The 17,176-nt window shown below is 36.1% G+C and overlaps 1 protein-coding gene across 1 annotated transcript; it reads right to left on the bottom strand.

The window, feature by feature from the left end:
• Positions 1-5,210: 5,210 nt before the first annotated feature.
• Positions 5,211-6,714, bottom strand: LOC145592168 (NADPH-dependent aldo-keto reductase, chloroplastic-like). The gene is made up of 5 exons (XM_081648627.1): positions 6,619-6,714; positions 5,800-5,877; positions 5,616-5,692; positions 5,418-5,505; positions 5,211-5,294 (listed from the first exon to the last, which is right to left on the bottom strand). Exons 1-5 carry the CDS (start codon positions 6,712-6,714, stop codon positions 5,211-5,213), a joined length of 423 nt encoding a protein of 140 aa, XP_081504753.1.
• Positions 6,715-17,176: the final 10,462 nt, after the last annotated feature.

Genomic DNA, 17,176 nt, shown 5'->3' with positions numbered 1-17,176 from the left:
ACCCACCACCTAACCTTAGCCCAGATCTACAACCCTAACCCTCACATATTCGGCCGAACCCCCCAACCTAAGCAAACCACCACCACCGTGGCCGCCGAATACCACAATCACCACCAAAAATTAACAAAAAAAAAATAAAGAAAGAAAATTGAAATAAAATAAGATACATACCTTAATTCGACCACACATGACCTCGAAATTAGGTTTAAGAGGTCAAATTTGACCATGAAAACTCTAGATCTAGAGTTTTCATGGTCGAATTTGACCCGAAAACCTTTGTTTTCAACTTGAGAAGAGAGAAAAAGGGCAAAAACAGAAGAAATTGTTGTCGGTACGGTGATGGTGATGCTGTTCATGTCGGTGGGGATGTCGGTGGCGATATCGGTGGTGATAAGCGTTGTCAGTGGTGGTTGGGGATACGAGGAAAGTAGAGGAGCGAAAGAGGAGAAGAGAACAGGAGAAGAGAACGAGAGGAGAGAGGAGAAGAGAACGACAGAGAGGAGAGAGGAGAAGAGGGAGAATGAAGAGGAAAAAGGATAAGGAGAGGAGAGAGAAGAGGAAAAGAGGCGTAAAGCAGTGTAGGGTTTTTAAAATTTGGGATTTTTTTTTTTAAAAATATATATTCCGACGGAAAATTCCGTCGGAAAATGTCTTTTCCGACAGAATTTTCCGTCGGAACGCACATATATTCCGACGGATTTGCGACGGAATTGTTGAATTCGTCGGAAATTTCCGACGGATTAAAAATCTGTCGGAAATTTTGACTTTTCCGACGGAATAATGTGTCCGTCGGAACCAGTCCGTCACTATTTGCCTGTTTTCTAGTAGTGATGTCGCGTGAGACAAAGACAATGACTGAGAAGCTTGTATTTGATTGGAAGTCAAAAATGGGGTTGTAGATTGCTTTTTAGTTGTGTTAGTGGTTTTTATTACCTGTTTGAACTGCTTTATATTTTTTTTTGTGTAAGAACTGGACACTTTAAGTGTTTTGTAAGAACTGGACACTTTAATGTAAGATCTTAACTAACTTAGTGAAAGTACATTAAAAGTTACATCTTTAATTAAACATATCTACAATTGTACAAACTTAGTGAAAGTACAATAAACTACCTAACTAATGCATCCCACATGTTCCTTCTACCTTCATACTGTTGATCCCATCCATTAACACTAGCCTCGTGGTGCTCAGTCCACCAACCGGCGATCGGCGGAAGAGGTGAATCAGGTGCAAGGTCAAGACGGATGAAATGTGATCCACCAACGGTAGCAATTGCGAACTCTCGACTAGGTGTCCGGACCCCGTTTCGTGCCCTCAGCGATAACATTGTGATGCATGAGTAGTAGCAAGTTGGTACTAGGCCTACACCGAGACAAATCACCCTTGCGTTGAACCAAGTAGCAATAGGAAATAAATCTTGAATTGTTACCATCCAATGCCGCTCCCCAACAGCCCCAGCATCCCATCGAATACGCTCTATGTTCATCCATAGTCGTCCAATCCCGTAAATCCGTTCGTACAACTCAAGATGACCTGCGATCTCGTTCGCTATTGTTTCCCGAGCGTCAAACTATTGCGACTGATCACCAAAGAAGAAGTCGACCACACAACAAAAGCCACAGTTCCCATCACCAATGACATCCTTCCAAGACATGATGTACGGTAATATCGTGCCCAGAAGCTGGTTCAAATACGTGCACTGACTAATGTCACACGGATCTGCTTCACATAATTGAAAGTCAATTATTAGTAAAGCTACAAGATGAAATACATATAATTTTTAAAATCAATAGTTGTTTAATATTACCTGTTTCTTGGTCACCACCACGTTGACTGTATCGACGGTTCACATGCTCGAAATAACTTCGATCACGCCTGGTGTCATTGTTCCTCCGTCGACCACGAACGTTGAGGTTCACATGTGGTTCTTCAAGGTGTGTATGATCCGGATGCAGCTCCTCTTCAATGATGCGCGATACATTTCGACGTACAACAGGATCACTTTCCATGACTTCATCAACCAGGGAACGAAAATGTGCAGCCTCGTCGGTCGAATCGTTAACCAATTCTGGAATGTTAACACCATCACCAATAACCAAAGTCTTCCAGAAAGAATGAATTTGGGTGCTATACAACCCTGTCTGTGCAACTAGCGAATCATGTATCTGGCAAGCACATGGTACACCATGGGTCACATGCATAGCACATCCACAACGTTCATATACCTGGTAACTCAAATCCCGCATCCTTTTTGTCTCCTCATGAAGTACTTTCAAGCAATGTTGAGACACTTTGCCATTATACGTGACGGTGGCAATTGTCTGTACATCTCACCAATTTTAGATCTTGATGCCTCCAAAGAATTATGAATTTCAATAATTCGATTACCGATATGACAATGGACTCGGGCCCATACGGTATCCAAAGAACCTGCCATTGATTCAGATTAGTAAAAACATTATAATTTTTTATAATAATTACAATTACGAAATACAGACAACAACTAATATAGTAAAACAACTAACCTGTAGATGATTCAAACCACGACTTCACTGCTGAATGTTGGCTCTCAACTCTACAGTTGGTGGTGTTACCAAAGTGAAGCATTTGGTTCGTCCAATACGTCACAAATTTGGTTTTATGACAAAGCCATGTTCCCTCAACATACTGAATCACTGTCGGATAACTTGCCCACCTTGCTTTCATGGTAGCTAGAGCATCATCATACTCCGCCTCGATTGTTGCATCCATGATACGTTTCCATTTGCCATTTTTAAAACTGCTACCAATCTTCTTGTTTTTGAACATCCTCGTCACCTTAGCCTCCACATAATGTGCCATCGACAGAGTAAATGCGACGTCCCTGGAAACACTTCTTTCAAAGCCGCACATAGCCCAAGTTCACGGTCTGACAAAAATACCGATGACTCTTTATCAAACCCGATCAACTCCCTTAATCTCTGCAACACCCACCAATAGCTAGCCGTGCACTCGTTGCGCATGAAAACATAACCAAGTAGAAAATTCCGGTTAGTCGGTGTCACACCTGCTATCTTAATTAACGACATCCCATATCGATTGGTCTTGTAAGTAGAATCCATATCTATGACATGTGGGTATGTGCGGAGTATGTTGACCGTGATCGGGTGCACCATAAATGCATGTTGCAGGACGTCGAGATCATCGGCCATGACATAGTAAATGTACTTACTCTCTCTCGCCAAATGAAGAAATTGGTGAACAACTCCTCTTCCTTCAGACATCTCCATCTTGTAGTCATTCTGACAATTGTAAATGTGCCTGATGTTTGGATGGTCATTAGGAAATTGCTCTGCAATAGTTGCCATGATGTTACGGGGCAAAACCTTGGACTTTGTCATGTCACACACAACCTATTTTGCACCTGGGTTCAATCCGCTAACTTTACGATGACCCTCTTGGTACACAATCATTGGGTGGTTATGTGTCTCGGTGTGATCATTTTTCGCACGGATCTTCCAACTGTCAGTGCCGACTTCATAATATATCTTGATGTAGAAAGAACAACCATTAGCTTTGGTTTTTGTGTCCTTCCGTATCGCGTTCTCCAAATCTCTCGGCTTGCTCCTCCGTGACCGATCACATCTCAAATATCGATACGGCCGATCATCTCTGGATTTGTTATAAGACGATTTCACCAAAATAAATCCCAGATTTATGGAAACAGCATCCGCCCATGTAACTGCATCCTCAAACGTTGGAAATAACGTGTCCGTGACAAAATTCCCACTATAATTCACACCGTCACCGCCGTCTTCAGATTCCATATCCTATTCAAATTAAACAAAACAATGGTCTAAGACATTATGTTCTTTTTTATAATATTAATATCAATATTTATAAAACAATATTACAACTAATAATATTACTAACATTAATAACTAATACTAATAACAACAATCGTAATAGCAACGACAATAATCATAAACACCACCAACAACAATAACAATAATAACAACAATTACAAAACAATAATACCCTAACATAATTTCTAATTAATATAATAATAATAATAGTAATAACAATAATAATAATAATAATAATAATAATAACAATAATAATAATAATAATAATAATAAGGTTTCAAAAAATAATTATATTAATACTAATAACAATAACAATTATAAAAACAACAATTACAAAACAATAATAACATTAATTATCAAAAACTTAATCACAACAATAAAAAATATATAAAAAAGTAATTTAATTAATATTAACAAACAAAAAAAAATTCTGGAAAAAGGACATCCGCCCAAAATTTTCGGATGACCTAGGGTGGATCTGCTTGAAATTTCCGGATCCACCTTGGAACATCCGGAAATTTTGGGCGAATCCTTATTTCCGCTCAAAATTTCCGGATGTTCCAAGGTGGATCCAGAATTTTTAGGCGGATCCATCCTGGGACATCCGGAAATTTTGGGCGGATGTTCCTTTTTTAGAAAATAAAAAAAAAAATTTCTTATAGAATGTTCCAACGCATTCTCCGGCGTACGAATGTTCCAGTCATCCATGATCCAAGACTCGTCGGAATAACTAGATAATTATTTTTTTTTTTAAAAAAATGATTTAAGGTGGTTGTGGGGACCGATTTGGTTTGACGGTCATGGGGACTGATGTGGTGAACTCGGGGTAGTCACGTGGTACTACTTTGAGGGGACCGTTTGATCAAATGTGTCCATGTAAGGAACAAAGTCCTCTTTTTATATTACAACTTACATAAAGGGCATATTTGTCCATTCAAGTTAAAATGGGAGCATTAGTATGTAAAATGGGAGCGACGAATAACAATTCACAAATTTTTAGGCAACAATCTATTAGTTAGAAATAATGTAAAAGAAGCTCTCAAAATGTGACAATATAGGCACAAAGTATCTGCACCATAGTCTGCCTAGTTAATGTTCAGAATTTCAGACTTGCTCATCCCATAGTTCTTCAAGAGTTTTGTACCCAGCAGACGCCTCATGCACCAAATACCCGGCTTTCTCCATTTTTTCCTGCATCCGAGTGAAAAAAATAGGTGTTAGAAAAAAGAAACGCATGAAAAACACCATGATAATACTAGTAATAAAAAATCAGAAAACATGCAAGTGTATTCATCAGTTTCCCAATTCAACCAACTCGAGCATAACCATTACAGCAGGAGGTACGCGAGCAACTTCCAGAAGCTTGTCTAGTTTATTTGTATGTCAGCAGGAGCAAATCTCTCTGGATTGTTATAGCGGAATCCCTTTTTCTCCTTTACCGCAAAATGAACCTTTCAGGCATAGATAACAACAGCAATGAAAAATCAGTATACCTTCAGTACTTAATAAATTTAAATTTTATTGCATACATTTATAATTAGTACGTAGTTTATTGGTTTAAACATGTCACATACAAGGTATAGATCCAAGTAGTCAAGCTGAAGGTCGCTCAAAGTTGTTTCTAGTGCCTTTGGCACATCTTCTGGCTCGTGATCAAAGTTCCTGTCACGGTAGCAAAAGAGAATCATACAACTTATATTAGCTCCATATTATCATGGATGACGAGGAGGATTAAATGTATGTCACAAGATTATACAAGTGGTAAGACTAACCAGAGTTTGGAGGTGATAAACAAGTCTTCGCGCTTAATAATGTCATCTTCGAATAGCTCCTTTAATACAACTCCAATCTAGTAATCAAGGAAAGGATGCATGCTAGTTTTTAGGGAGCTTCATATTGCACATATAAAAGAGTTTCTAGGTAAAATATTATATACTTGTAAATACTAGCAACTACAAGTTTTTCATGAGAGTGAGTACCGGGGGGTTTTTGATTTCCGTAGATGTGAGCACAATCAATGTGTCGATAACCCAACTGCATCAGGTTACAACAATAAGATGCCAGTAAAATCAGTTTAACTTGATGATTTTATAAATAATACGTAGTACATAGCAACAGTCGAGATGTCAAAACCACACCCGACCCGAAAAATATCCGATTCAAATTTCGACTTACATGGACATAACAATTTAGCATGACCCAACTCTATATATTGACCTTACCCGACCCGACCTCACCGATCATCTAAATTGACACCTTAGCCAACAGGCTAAACAGCCCCAATGTTAAACACTTACGCCTAAAATTTTGGTATCTCTAATTAGTGTGTTACAGTCTTATTACGGATCATTCATGCCAATAACATTGATTTATGGTACTATTCAAACAATCAAGAGACTTGGGACGAGACGAGTGCACTGTTAAATAATTTAATGAAGAATAACGAAGTTTAACTTAAACAATAAAATAGTTAACGAAGTACATAACTAACTACCTAAGTTTCACTATAAACTACTCGTACCTTGAAACGAGTAATTTGTAACAGCTTGGGAATTGTATAAAAAAACATAACTAGTCCTTAAAATTTCATGTATGCTTTAATTAAGCAACAAAATTTAAAAAGATTAAATAAAAAACACATGATTATTAATATTATGAAGCGGAAATTCTACTTAATGATCATATACGATGCAATAATTGGTTTCAAAAATCCATTTAAGTTGGTTAGAAAACCTTTGTTTAGAGTGGAATGGCTATCAGTCCTTTGGATCTTACCTTAATGGCAGCAGCAATAATATGTGGTGGAGCATCATATGTGCCGAAACCAAGTGAAGGAATTTTGAGTCCATTGTTTAACTCTAAATATTCCATTATGTGACCGAAGCAAAATTGTAGCACACCAACAGCACCCGACCCTCGTCTAGCGGAAACAAATTAAACTTAAACCTGTTAGGAGTTGAATTGAGGTTGATAAGGAATGAGCATGATATCATACTAAATAGCTCCTTGATTCTTTATAATCTCCATATTCCTAGCCTTGTAATATTTTGTTACCTTTCTTAATTAGTTGCTATTTACAAGAAAATATCACTTCTTATGTTTTTTTTTTTACAAGAAGAAAAAAGATTTCATTAATGAAATTAAAGATAGTCAAACAACACTTACAAACAAATCCTAAGAACATTAGAATTCCAACACAAGTACAAATCACCTTAAAACTAGATACATTACAGATTCGATCAACGATCGCCTTAATAAAAAAATGTCATTCGAAGCAATACAATCTGTGAGTTAACACTAATTTGGCTTGAGATGCACTGATGAATAATTATTTGAGTGAAGATACCCATGTGGTCTTCTTGATACTTCTGAAGATTATGAAACCCTAAAAAATTGAGAGAATTAATGATTTTTTTTAAAAAAAAAAATTTGGGAAGTTATTTTATGTAATACGTATTGCAAATGATAGATTAATCATGACATTAGATATGGCAATGGATCGGAGGTGGGTCAGGTGATGCTTCATCCGCCTTCATCCTCCAACGATCCATCCATCACCTAATTTTCTTTCATCCACATCCGATCCATCCGCCATCCATGGATGAATCGGGTGATAATTCGGGTGAAATAAATATATAAATATAACTTTGCATTTTCATGATTAAAATCAAGATTTGAAAAAAAAGTGATCAATTTTATCAGAACTTTGATACATATTTCTAATACTTGTTCCTTTATACTAAATTAAAAACAAATGTAAATTCCTAACACTACAATAGACACCCGAATTATAAAAAAGATATTTATTTTCATTTTTTTATATATAAATTTAACGGGTGGATGGATGGGTCGGGTGATGGATTGGATGTATCATCATCCGTATCCGACCCGATCCGTCACCCGACCCATCCATTGTAATACCCCGTATTTTTATACATATTTTATTTAAAATAAGTATTTGAGGAGTATTTAATTAAATTGAATTGTTTTATTTAAAGTATTTTAATTATCCATTTTAAATAAGTTTGGGAAATATTTATAAAAGGAAAGTTTATTTAATTAATTATTTTAATTAAGTTGGGGTTTAATTTAAGGCAAGTTTTATTTTAGTAAAGTTTTATTAGGAAAGGGATTAGGAAAGAGTAAAGAAGGAAAGTTTAGGTAAGAAGGGTTTCTAGAGAAAAAGGGTATAAATATTCAACACTTTGGGCAAATTAAACTTTGCCCAGAGTGGAGAAAACCCAAGGTACAATTTCTCTCCCTTCTCCTTTATTTTTCTTTTCTTTTTCTTTCTTTCCTTTTCCCCTTCCCCTTTTTCGGCCCCCTCACCGCCGGCCACCACCACCACCAGTGGGCCGCCGGTCGCCAGCAGCACCAGCCGCCGGCAGCAGCCGTGGTGGCTGTCGGTTGCCACCATATTTCCGAAAAAAAAAAATTATTTTTGTTTTGTTTTAATTTTGTTAAATCTTGAATCTAAATTTTAATTATGGGTTTGTGATTGATATTATGATGTTTGATTATAAGTAGTATGTTAAATAAATTTTTAGATTATGTTTTTAATTAAAAAGCCCCAATTTTTGAAACCCTAGATTCTTGAATTATTAATTATTGAAGGATTATGATATATAATGGTTTAAACCTTTGATTTAAATATTTTCAGGCTTAATCACAGCAAGTTTTCATATAATTATAATGCTGGAATTTTTGGTAGTATGTTAAAAATCAAGTTTCTTTAAGGAATTTTAATTACCCATTAAATGGAGTTAAAGTATGATGTTTTAAGTATAATTTCAGCCTATTTTAATAAAATTATGAGGGTTTTATAATAGTATATATTGCTGGAAATTTGGATAGAGTGGATTTTAATACTCTTCTATGATTTTAAATTGTAGGAGACTTTGAAGTGAGCGATTTTTATTAGTCGTGGCGATTTAAGATCATATTCAAGGTACGTTCGCGTACTTAGCATAATTATGTTGATGTAGCAGCATGCTAAATGTGTTTGATTGATTACAAGTAGAATCATGCCAAGTTTGGAATGAAAATTATGATTTGAATGTTATTGGTGATTGGATTATGAAGCATGATTTATTTGTGATGGATTATTGAATGGGAAATAATAGTTTGGAATATTATTTATGAACCACATATTTATTTATGGCATGTTAGAAAGCATGTTTAATTAAACCAAATGTTTAATTTAGTTTGGAATATTGAAAAGGAATTTTATTATAGTTCATATGGTTTTTATTGATGCTATAAGCATGAGGAAGGAGCTATTTAAGTGTCTTTGTACACGAGGAGTAAATTATATTTTGGTGCCTTAGTGCACTTAAGGTGTTTTTAACACCGAGGGATAGGATTTGTGGCGCTTTATGCGTTTAAGGTGTCTTTGACACCGAGGTAGAATTAAAAAGGATTCAACATTAAATATTATGTGGTCACTAATTATTCAAGAATAAATCTGGTATATTTGATTGTTTGAATAATTATTTTTGATTGATTTATTATGATTAGAGAGTCATCACCAAGTTTAATAAACTGTAAATAACGTAAAGTGAAAGAGATTACGCACCAAAACTCTTGGAACGTATATACCTTGAGTATGAACATATGGGGGGAGTTATGGGGTTTTATATTTAACCACAACTTCTACTGGAGTACACGACGCTGTACATTCCTTTTATTATTATTATTATTATGCGCAGGAATTCCGCCACCTATGTGTGGTTTTGATGCTGGCACGGTTAGCTCCCGTGTCAGCAACCTCAATTTATTTGGGGGAGGTTAGGGGGAAACCCGTTTGATGCGTAATCAACGCTAAATAAATTACGTAGGTGTCTAGTTGTAAAGTTTTATTGAATGATGTATGCTTGAAAAACAGGTGCAACAAGGTAAGTTGAATGTTGTTAGGAAATCACATGTTATGTGTTAATTACGCTTATGTACTCAGCTTTGCTGATTGTGTGTTTTGTGTGTTTGTTGGCCTTGTCTGTATCTTGGCCCTATGATGACCCATTTATAATGGAGAGTAGTGGAAACAAGTAGAGATAAGCTTTTCAGGTGATGAAACATATTCATGATGGGCATGAGTGAAGAGCGAATCATGCTAGTTTCCATAAGAATATGATGTGTTTAATGCTTTAATTATTTATGATTTTATTTATATGCTCGACTAACACAAAAGTTTTAAGTTGGTTTGGTTTTGATAAGGGCCTATAACGGTTCCAAGTTGTAGGTTGATTTTATTTTACTTCGTTTGACTTTGGTTTGACTTTGCTTTTGTTGGTTGACTTTTCAAGTTGACTTGGTTTGAAGTGTTTTGAAATTAGTCTTCCGTTGTGTGTCTTTGATAGTTGCCTTAGCCGTTTTTACGGTGGCGGTAATGTCTTAGATATTCCTATTTAAAGTTTTAACAGGGCAAAACAGGTATTTTAAAAGAAAGAAATTTCTAGGGTGTTACATCCATCATCCGCTTAAGTTCGGGTTTTCATCCATATATTTGGATCGGGGGATGGTTATCCATCGAGTTTGGATGATATTGCCACCCCTACATGACATTGATTGGATCAATTTAAATATGTATGTCTATAGGATTGAAAATTGGTTATGTGATTGTAGTATAAGCCAAGAGAGGTATTGAAGTCTTTTTAGGTAAACACCACAACTTGTTCTTTTGGTGTGTATAATAGAGAATTACATGTAATTTCACGAGTTGAGTTTGAAATCGATAGTGTTAGTCAAATTACTAAAGTGCCCCTTTTGGACTCCATCATAAATCAGTACAACTCAGGGGGGGTGTTTGGCAACAGGGATAGGAATAATGAGGATAAAAAGGTAGGATAAGGATAGGAAATTATCAGGTAGGATAAGAATAAAAATAATGATATCCATTGTTTGAAATGAGTTGGGAATTAAATGAGATAAGTAGCAAATTACTTAACTCTCCTTACTAATTTTTTCTTTTCTCTCCTATTCCTCCCCTTTCATTAAGGGTAAATTTGTCTTTTTACCTTTTAATTTTTATCCCCAAACTTTATACTTGCCCCCCTTGTTATAGAAATAGAGGGATAAGCTAGCGGTGAGCATGAGACGGGTACCCGTACCGTTAGTACTAACGGTTTGGGAATCCGATAACAAAATCCCTAAAAGTGATATCCATAACCCGAACCGATAAGTTCGGGTACCCGGACTTTGGGTAACCGGATTTTCGGATCGGTTACCGGGTACCCAATAAGATATCAAATAATGATAATTAAACTTAATTATGTAGTTATTATGATATAATTTACCACTAATTAACAACAATATCATATGATTTTGACCAAATTATTAATAATATTACTAATCATTGATATTATAAAAGTAATTATGAAGTAAAGTAAGAGTTTAGATTTAAAAAAAATAGATTTAAGTAGGGAAAAAAGCAAAAAAATGATTATCGGAACGAATCGGGTAACCGTTAATTTTAAAATGATATCCAATAACCATACCCGATAACAAATTATCGAAACGAATACCCGAACCGTTATAATTATCGGATCGGGTACCCTAATTTTCGGAATGGTTACAGATTGATTTTTCGGGTAGTTTTGCTCAGTCCTAGAATAAGCCCCTATTTAGTCCCTATCCCTTTTATATGGGATAACTTATATCCCCTCAAACAAACAAAGGATAATGGGACATGAGGGATTTTAAATTCTTATCCCATCAATAATCCCCAAACAAACATGCTGTCAATGTACTCTACTCATTTTGACTTTTAAAAAAAATAAATTAGAATGAGTAAAAGTCTAAAAGATTCAAAAAAATTGACATAGTAAAAAAAAAATTCCTTCCAAGGGAAGAACAGTTCTTCTATAACGCCCTTCCCACCACTTCATAGTTGTTGCCTACCATACCAAAAAGGCAAAAATACACCTTTTTCTTAATTCTACCTTCCTAAAATCTAAATTTAGAAGTTTGAAGAATCTAAATGGAGAAAGGAGTTTCCGTCATTTTCTTTCATCTTTGTTTGATTTTGGTTTTCAATTATCTTCACAATGTTTCTGCTAATAATGAAGGTAAATGTCTCTCTTGCTCTTTATAATTATGCACGACTGCATTTGACTTTCTTTTTGTTATGTTGTTTGATTAAGCGATGACTTTAATATCATAAGAGGAGGTTAGACTTATGAGCATTGTAATTGAAGTTGGTGTGGGACTATGGCATATGGGTATGACTTTGATGTGTATTGGGTGGGGTCACGGGTGTGGATGTATAAAGTCATACTCGCTATAGATAATGTCAAATTCGAGTGAGGTCAATTGATTTCACATACTACCTCCGTTAACTTTTATTTGCAACTTTGGAATATTTTATATCTCACAAATAATACCCCAAAGTTGCAAATAAAAGTTAACGGAGGTAGTATTATTATGTAGCTTCGTAAATGGGTAAAGGTAGGGACGTAGAGTTGAGCAAATTACTCAGATACCAGAATTAGATCAAATTGATAGATACAAGTATATATGTTATTCCAAAATCAGAATTGGACCCTTAACGGTTGGTTTTGGATAAATTATTGGCCCAATTCTAAAAATTGGATAGAAATGCTATTTAAGCCCAAATTATTAAGCAATCCAAGTCATAAAATAATCTAAGCCCAAACTTTTTTTTTCTTTTTTAAATTATTGGCAATTAGTAAAAGCATTGTGTTAATAAGTAGACAACTAGAGATTAACCTTCATCATTAGCAGAAGTATGAACACTTAACTCTCTTGGACATGATTGACATGAAACAAGCTAGCATAGTTATAAATAATTATGCATGATCAAACATCACAATGTATCAAGGATGAACACTTCACTCTCTTGCTCTTAAAGTCTTAATAATTATGCACGACTGCTAACTTCATGTCAATCCTTGTTGATATTGTTCAGCAAAGTGCAGGCACAAGATTGCAGCTAAAGTCGTCTTAACAATTGTAATGCAAGAACAAAATTATGAAATTAGCCTTTTAACATCTTCTAGATTTTTTGACTTTCGAAAGCTGTTCCTAGTTCACTTCAATGCTTAACTGTTGTAGCCTCTGACAATGCTTTCATGCCTATGATACAGTTGAAGCTCTAAACGCATTCAAATCAAATTTGGTTGATCCTGATGGGAAGTTAGACAATTGGAATCCTAGCCTTGCCGGGCCTTGTACATGGCACTATGTTCATTGCACAGATGAAAAAGTCACTGAACTGTAAGTAACTCGGATTGAATACATTGGATGCAAGATATTTGCTGCTTATAATCATTAACTAGTTATCTTGACCTATTGGTTCAGTGACCTTGGAAGTTTTAAATTAACTGGTCAACTTGTTCCACAACTTGGCTGGCTCTCAAATCTCAAAGAATTGTAAGTTCAGCTTTTACAACATTTTTTTACTAGCTGTTGCTTCCTCGATTACTCTTGCTCTATTTCTACTGGTTTCTTGCTGTTTGGACCCCCTGTGGGCCCACGTTCATTAAATACGAAAATTACCAAAGTGCCCTTACTTAAACCCTAAACAGGTTAATTCCATAATCATGTCAGCACGTCTCCTGAGAAATCCTAGTATGACCCAATAGGGACTAATACGGCCCATAGGCCAGAAACCCTAATTCTAACCCTAATCAAGAGGTAATTAATTTTCTCCACACTCTCTCTTTCTCTACAAATGGTCTCTCCAAACATAGTGACTGACTTGAGCATCGGAGGGGCTTTCTCGGGAACACCCCCCAAGGCAGTTGACTTTCGTGAGCAGGCACCCCCACAACTCAGATCCGAAATTCTTTTGCAGAAACACTTGCTATCTATGTGATTTTTAGTCTAAGACTCTAAGAGTTGTGTTGAATGCTAATTACATTTTTAGTTTAGCGATGAGGGTGTGAATTGTTTTGAGTCACAAACTCTAGACTGTAGTTACTTTTCGAAACATAGTGTGCTGCACAGTAGTAAGTCTAACAACAATAGCAATGACAAGAACACAGTGTGATCCTTGATATAGCTGCTTCGGGGACTGTATGTTAGCTATTTTTTTCAAGACGGAACAATAATACATATTGAGAATGAAGCATGTTTTCTATTTGTGTTGACTGTTTACATACAAGGTTGCATAATCTGAACCTTTTAAACCCGCGATATTGTTGTAGCACTGGAATCTGTAATAATTTAAGGGCATGCTCAGCACTTGTGCATTTAAGTTATTCAAGTTCATTTATATAGTTCCTTTTAAGAACATAAATCATGTAAACAATATACTAAAGTTAGTTCTTAGCCACATAGAAGTTAATACTAATACAACAAACCTTAGGAACATGGAATCACAGGAAAACTCTGAATTATTTCAAAACTGTGAATTAATATAGTGATGCAAGTTTGGGTTTGGTGAAGCAAATTTGCATAAAGTCAAGCATGATAAAATCAAGAATGGTGACATGATATTTCTTATTGTCGAAGGTGGAGGCACATACGGTGACTTATATTTAGTGTCATTCAATTCTTCAGTAATCAAGCAAATACAGTATAGACCTGAGAACCAATATAATGACTTTATTATGTTCTTTTAAAAATGGAACTTTGCATAAAGTTCTGAATGTTTGGGATTAAATTTCACTTCTATTGATAATCATAGTTAAGGCATATTGATTATCATAGTTGAGGCATATTCTACATTTCTAACTGCTATTTCTACAGTGCTTATTATTTCCTGTGACTCTTTTTCTTTGTTTGGAAGGGCACTCTACAATAACAATATAACAGGTACAATACCACCTGAAAACTTTTTAACATATCAGTTACTTTGTCTTCTCATTTTGGTGGCTTTCATTGCACTGAAAACTTCCTCTAAATTATGTTATGATCCATTGCAAGGTGTGGGACTTTAGTCCCACATCGGAATGCGCTCTCCTCCCTTTGAGCTAGCTTTTGGGGATGATTCTCTTGTAGTCCTCTATCAAATTATGACTAATATCATTGCTAGTTGTGAATAAAACAAGCATTATTTATAAAATACAAAAATTCATCTCCTTCAAATATAACCTATCAATTTATTAAGCTGAGGGCAAAAGTTTTAGGAAGGACTATCCTCAGTCCTCAAACTCATCAGAGTACAATTAAATTAAATTTAGTCACTAGCTATTTAGTATTTACAAACTTACAAAACTTCTTTGCTTTATAACATGTTACACATCAATTCTTATCCTAACTACTTGAGTTCTCTGAACTTCGGCTTTTATACAATTATACATGGGACTTTCTGCTCCCATAGTACTTTGTTTTCTTGCCATCCAGACCTTGTACGCGGTGACTGCTATTCCTGCATTCAGATCATTTCTTGTTTTTCACCCATCTATGTAGTTGCCGCGCAATCTGCAAGTTTCTATTATCCGTGTTAACACCTATCCATATCAGTATCTTGTACTCACGGTCTTGATGCAGTGGCATTCAAATATATGTGATTGTGAGACTCAGTTTGGTCACCACAGATCAGGCAGTAGTCTTCACTAAAGATGCCAGCTTTGACAAGTCTTATCCCTTCCGCCAATTATTGATGACATGCTGCATTAATTCGTCCTTAATTGAATTAAGTATCTTTGTGATCATAGTAAAGATGTTAATGATATGATTAGTTGATACCTTATTTATTTTGATAGTGTCATGATATTCTTTGAAGGGTATTCATTAATGGTTTTATGTATGACATGTACTTCCTCCGTTTCATATTAGTTGACACATTTCATTTAGGCATGTTGCTAACACATACTTTTATATGCAAATATCTTTAATCATGTATTAGCAAAAATTATAAAACTTTGATATTTGAAAAATAGACCCTAATGCGATTAACAAGACCCCACATGAATACGATTTTTCTTAACACTGAATCACGAGAAGATAATTAGATGACTAGGTGGGATTATTGTGGTAAATTTTTTTAAGGAAAAAAGCCAAAATCTAGGATGATACATCAAAGGGAGGTGAATGAGATATTTTTAAGAGGTTGTTCGATGAATGTGAGGTGGTTGTGCTGAGGACATGTCCATTGATGATTGTGAAATCCGATAGGAGTATATGAGAAGATTTCAGAAGAAGAATGAGGTAGATAAGGAACCAAAGAAAATGATGAATCTAATAAGTTATTTCAGATGGTATTTTTGTTTAGGATTGGAGGTATGAAATGATTTAATTGCCCGCTTGTGTTGCTTCGTGCTCACAAGCCCATATTCCGCACAAGGCTAGCGTTCTTGCCGCCAAAAGACTAGAGTGTTCCGCATATTTTGGTGCCCAAAATCCCAGACCGTGACAGTTGGTATCAAAGCCAGGTTCTAAATCTCGTCGCAAGGAACCCGTGTAGGCACCAAGGAGGGCTACACATGGATGCAATTCGTAAAAGAAAGGCTCGCTTGGCTCAAGGAGAAAGCGGATGAATGGTCCCAACTCCAAGTCATTGTACATGAGCAAGCCAAGCAAATTGTGAAATAGATGAAGGATAGAGATGCGGTCCATGAGCAATTGAACTTTGCTCAAGGACGAGCTGATGAAGCACTAGAAAAATGAGCTATCCTAATGCGCACTGTTGGCAGAGACGCAAATGGGGTTGGTGAAAATCACACCGCCCAAACCTTGCGACTACAGCGGCGCTAGAGATGTCAAAGAAGTTGAGAACTTCCTCTTCGACATGGAGTAGTATTTCCGAATATGTCAATTGAGTGACGACCAAAAGGTGGATGTTGCCATCATGTACTTGTCGGATGATGCCAAATTGTGGTGGAGAACTAAGCATGTCAAAGTAGGGAGAACAAAGATTGTGGCAAACTAAGCATGTCGACATCGAAGTAGGGAGAACAAAGATTGATACATGGGCGGAGTTCAAGGAGGAACTCAAAGAACAATTCTACCCTGACAACACATACTTTGTTGCTCGGATGAAGTTGCAAGAGTGTCGCCAGAAGGGCTCTCTTCGCGACTATGTGAAGGAATACTCTGCGATAATGTTGGACATTACATACATAAATGAGAAAGATCGTGTGTTCAACTTTTTTAATGGGTTAAACGAATGGGCATAGCGATAGATTTTAAGGCAAAAGATTGACACCCTTGCTGCTGCCATGTGTGCTGCTGAGATATTGATGGACTACTCAGTCGAGAAGTTCTATTAATCCAAGAATGATTCAAGTGGGACATTCGTACGCTATGGTAGCCCGACTCCAAGCTCTCAAAGGGGTATAGAGGTTGGCTCTCGAGTATCGTCCAACACTATTGATGGATACCAAAGAAGAAGCGGAGGAGGTAATGCTCAAAATTCAACATGGACCCCTCC

The sequence above is a fragment of the Chenopodium album genome, chromosome 18, assembly GCF_948465745.1.
Source record: "Chenopodium album chromosome 18, dcCheAlbu1.1, whole genome shotgun sequence".
Taxonomy (NCBI): Eukaryota; Viridiplantae; Streptophyta; class Magnoliopsida; order Caryophyllales; family Amaranthaceae; genus Chenopodium; species Chenopodium album.
Note: the sequence above shows the minus strand (reverse complement) of the source record. Positions and strands in the feature narration are given on the sequence as shown.

Bases quoted from the DNA above. Each gene is read 5' to 3' on its own strand.
- LOC145592168 (XM_081648627.1), bottom strand. From the start codon at position 6,714: ATGGAATATTTAGAGTTAAACAATGGACTCAAAATTCCTTCACTTGGT. The intron at 5,693-5,799 runs GTAGTTGCTAGT...CTTGATTACTAG, and splicing joins CTCACTCTCATGAAAAACTT to ATTGGAGTTGTATTAAAGGA. The intron at 5,506-5,615 runs GTTAGTCTTACC...CTACCGTGACAG, and splicing joins TTTATCACCTCCAAACTCTG to GAACTTTGATCACGAGCCAG.